The 5,000-nt window shown below is 37.6% G+C and overlaps 1 protein-coding gene across 1 annotated transcript in view; it reads left to right on the top strand.

Annotated features, from left to right (window-relative positions):
- Positions 1-5,000, top strand: part of LOC143032553 (hemicentin-1-like) — a gene marked incomplete at its 3' end in the record, with an annotated part of 400,485 nt that overhangs the window by 91,178 nt on the left and 304,307 nt on the right. The window contains 3 exon segments of the mRNA XM_076197423.1: positions 1,092-1,279; positions 3,095-3,167; positions 4,733-4,877. Of these exon segments, the coding sequence (XP_076053538.1) occupies positions 1,092-1,279; positions 3,095-3,167; positions 4,733-4,877 (406 nt within the window).

The raw sequence follows: 5,000 nt of genomic DNA, 5'->3' as shown, positions 1-5,000 counted from the left end.
TGTGTGTGTGTGTGTGTGTGTGTGTGTGTGTGTGTGTGTGTGTGTGTGTGTGTGTGTGTGTGTGTGTGTGTGTGTGTGTGTGTGTGTGTGTGTGTGTGTGTGTGTGTGTGTGTGTGTGTGTGTGTGTGTGTGTGTGATATTATCAATGATGGAGTTCATACGCCAGCGGGGATGTTGCCTCACTGAAATGTCGGCAACATTCCAGTATGTTTCCCTGGGCAAGACTTCATGTAACCACTTGTACTATTGGATATAGCTCTTGGGAGTATCAGTCAGCTTGCTCCAGCAATGAGTTCTGTTTCTTTGGTCTCTTCTCTCGAGGGTTGTATCATTTTGAGACAAGTCTGAGAATAGGATGAACATCAGGGAAGCGTTCAGCGTGCCCATGAAGACAGAGATGACATTAATGAATTATGACTCATATTAACAGATCTTGGCTGCGGAGGACGCCTAGTTTTGGTAAATTGTCGTTTTAAAAGAATTCCATTATTATCCGAAGGCAGTGTTTACGCTTAACTTAGATGCACCTCTTCAATTCGTTTTAGTATTTAGTGTTATTGTGCCACAACTGTATGGCAAAACAGGAACCACAAACGCCTTGTGGGCTAGGATCTTGCTCCTCATTCATGAATATTGACGACGCCATATAGTCTGGTTAAGCAAATCAATAATATAAATTCTAAGAAGAACTTCCTAGCATGAGACCCACTACTGTAATACATCACATTACCAAGTGTTCAGCGCAGTTCCCTTCATATGAGCTTACGATCTTGGGATACACTAACTTATTTACACACTCTTAACATCAGAACGTAAGAATGAAGGAAACTGCAGTTCCATGTTCCTTAATACATGTCATTCCTATCCATAAAGTTATCTGATTTTCTTCTAAAACAATCAATTGTTTCAGCGATCACAACATGGTTACTAAATCTATTCCATTCGTTAACCATTGTATTGGTAAACCGGTTCTTGCATATTTCCTAATTAAACTCTTAGAAAGGGAAGGAAAAAACTTTATTTTTTTATGTGCAATATGATAGACCTATATAAATTAACTACGATTATAATTCTTCTTCTTTTTCATGTAGGAGGAACTTCGTACCTCCTGCTGCGTCCCAAGGACCCAACAGAGTTCGGGACACTGTCGAAGGTCCAGGTGGTCGACTTGGAGGGTAACATACTGGAGGACCTCCCTCTCGAGCGCCTTCCGGGTCCTGAGATTCTCTTCAACGCGACATCGCCGTTCCAGGCTCCGGAGTCGTCCTTCCGCATAAAGGTGCCCATCTGGCCTCAAGGGTCTTCTTCGTCCCCCAGTTATTTCCCTTAAGTTGTGATCTCTTTCATTTCGTTCCTGCTTACGACCCATCGTAACCACACCCGAGGTGTTAATCACGGTCAGTTACACGTGTGTGTGTGTGTGTGTGTGTGTGTGTGTGTGTGTGTGTGTGTGTGTGTGTGTGCGCGTGCGTGCGTGTGCGCGTGTGTGCGTGTGCGTGCGTGTGTGTGTATGTATGTGTATGTGTGTGTGCGTGTGTATGTGTGTGTGTGTGTGTGTGTGTGTGTGTGTGTGTGTGTGTGTGTGTGTGTGTGTGTGTGTGTGTGTGTGTGTGTGTGCGTGTGTGTGTGTGTGCTAGTGTGCGCACGCGCGCGTGGGTGTGAGATTCACCATAGTCAAAGCTCATATATGCCCGATCTTTGGGTAATACTGTGACCTTACACATACATACAGTCACAGACATACACACATCTCCCTGTCCACGAGAATTGGGGTATGGTTCGCAGCGCAACGATGCTGAAACTATTTCATCCCTGGGCGTGAGTCGAACTCGTACCGCTGGAGTAGCGGATACAAACGCTACCACTGCGCTATCGTGTGCATGTGTGTGTGTGTGTATATGTGTCTGTGTAGAGAATAAAAGATGGGTAGATGAATGAATTATAGATAGAGATATGGACGGACATATCGAGAAATATGCACATCAAATTATAACAAAAGTCATTTTCAGAGGCAAATTGGACCTATTTTGATGACAAATAACTCCTGAAATATTTTTATATCTATTCATTGCTTTGTTGCTTCAAATATTATATTGAAATATCTGTATACATATCTAAGAATGTGTCCTCACTCATATATTGGCCGGTTTATCTTTATTTATTTTCATGTATATTAATCTTGCCTTTACATATTTGTTTACGATTAATCTACCTATTCATCTTTTTGTTCACTTACTTTTCGTTTGTTTATTTTGTACATATTTTTGTATTTATCTTCTATAAATGATTTATTTATTATTTCATTAAATGTTATCCGTATATGTATTTGGGAATTAATTGATCTATTCTGATTACATAGTTTTGTATTTATTTTCTATAAATGATTAATTAATTATCTCATTAAATGTCATCTATATATGTATTTGGGAATCAATTTATCAATTCTGTTTATATATTATGTATTTTTTTACGTATATATTTATTATCATTTATCAATTTATTCATTAAATTATTTATCTATCCATTTGTTTGTTTTTAACTATTTGTTGATCTATTCAGTTACATAGTTAATGACTTTTATTTGTCGATTTATTTCTTTATTTATATATTTGTCTTTTATTTATTTATTCGTTATTTTACGTATTAATTGGTTTATGTAATGTTTATTCTTCTTCTCGTTTACTTACTCATGCATTTATGTATTTACCTATTAATTAATTCATTTATTTAGGTATGTATGTATTTATCTATTTATTTATTTATCTTTTCAGTTATCTATGTATTAATCTATTTCTTCATTTACCCGTTTATCTATGTATTTATTTATTTATTTATCTATTTATCATCTATCTATTTATATACATTTTTATTTGTTTATTTATTCATCTATTCATTTGCTATTATATTATCATATCGTAATATGATATTATATTATTATTATGTTATTAATCTGCTCGTTATTTTTCTTGTTTTTTAAAGCAGGTATTGATTTGTTTATTTGTTTTTATTTATTTATTTATTCATTTGCCTATTTATTTTTATTTTTTTCTTTGTATGATAAAGTGTAAAACTCTTCGTCTTATCCTGCCGTCAGATCTCTGGTTATGACAGTCAAGGCTTCCCTTTTGACCGCATCTCACCCACCGCCATCACGTCACAGCTTCCATGTGAGTGATGGAGTTCTCTTGTACAACTTTTTTTTTTATATATTTTCATTATTGCTCGCATTTTGATGACATGTTATCCGTAGTGGCAGTAAAAGTGGTAAGGATCAGTTATAAGGATCATTATCATTATCGTTATCGTCATTATTGCTATCATTATCATTATCATTTTCACTGTCTTTTTCACTGTCACAACTGTTATCGCTTTTGTCAATGCCTTTGTCGTCACTTTGGTCGTCTTCATCGTTGTTATCGTCCTCGTTGTTGTCATCATCGTCGTCATCATCGTCATCGTCATGTTCGTCGTCATCTCTGTCGCCATCGTCGTAGTTATTGTCCTTGACGTCGTCGATGTCATCATTGTCATTGTCATTGTCATTATCGTCGCCATCGTTGTCGTCGTTTTCGTTGTCGTCATTATTTTCGTAATCGTCGTAGTTACGTCCTTGTCGTCGTCATAGCTATAGTCCTCATCGTCGTCATAGTCATCATTATCGTCGTTACCATCCTTATCATTACTGTCATTGCTATTCTCATCATGGTTAGGATCAAAATCGTGTGTAGGCTGTTGCCAAACACCAACAGCGATCTTACATTTTTTTTTAATTCTGATAATTGAGTTTCTCTGCACTCTTTCCCCGGCTCCTCCTCTTCTTCTTTTACTTTGTCTTTTACTCTCAGATGACATTTATCTCACTGAACATAACATAAGAACATAAGAATGAAGGAGACTGCAAGAGACCATAAGGCTTACACTAGGCAGCTCCGTATCCATCACCACCTGTCATCCCCATCCATAAAGTTGTCTAATCGTTTCTTAAAACAACTGATAGTTTCAGCGCTTACTACATGGTTTTAACAATGTGGCTTAATTGATGATAATAGTGAGAGAAATTTGCTAGTAACAGCGACATCAATCCGATAATTTTTATGACAGTCGCATGCAGAATTCGAACCCACTGCTATCGGCCACACGTAAGTGGGCTAAGGCTCTGTGAAGGTGATCTTACGGGTGGCCGATAGCAGTGGGTTCGAATCCTGCATGCGACTGTCATAAAGATTATCGTGATGATAATAGATCATAAGTTTTGAATGGAATTTAATATTTTTCCTCTTTTACTTGATTCTGCTTTATTGGTCCATCACTATACATATATCATTCTTTCCGCTATTACCATTAGAATTATTATCTTACTTTCACTTGTTATGTTACAAGTTGATGGTCATCCTCGAAATTGTAATCGTTCATAAGTGAAAGAAATGGGCGTCAAAACGAAATGATGAATAAACTTTTTTACTTTAATCAAAATACAGACAGATTATTCAGTTCAGGTCCTTACATTTCCCTTCTGCGTAATATGATCATAAACGTTATATTAAAGAATCTCTTAAGTTGTTATTATGTATCAACTCCATCCATGTCCAGTGGCAATTGCCTTTTATATTCCCGCTGCCACCAAACGATGTTATTCAAACCTATGGTATCCTCTCGGTAGATAATGGGAATCAAAAAATGAGACATTAACACATTCTCCTTTGTCACATAATTTTTTTTTCTCTTCCCGAAGTCAAACCGGAGGTGACCGCCAAAGAGAAAGTCTTCGGCTACTTCGACCAGCCCGTGTCCATCAAGTGCTACGTGCAGACCCTCGTGCCCTTCAGCCTCGAGTGGCAGAAGAACGGAATTTCCCTCGCCAGTAACATTAATCACCCGTATGCTGAAGGAGGAGGAGGAGGAGGAAGATGAGGAGGAGGAGGAGAAGGAGGAGGAGAAAGGGGCGGCGTACTTGTATCTCGATATGATTGGGTTGAATATGTGTGAGTGTGTGTGTGTGT

The sequence above is a fragment of the Oratosquilla oratoria genome, chromosome 1 (genome assembly GCF_046742065.1).
Source record: "Oratosquilla oratoria isolate Oo_2021 chromosome 1, ASM4674206v1, whole genome shotgun sequence".
Classification (NCBI taxonomy): Eukaryota; Metazoa; Arthropoda; class Malacostraca; order Stomatopoda; family Squillidae; genus Oratosquilla; species Oratosquilla oratoria.
The sequence above is the reverse complement of the archived record's forward strand: the minus strand, read 5'-3'. Positions and strand labels throughout refer to the sequence as shown.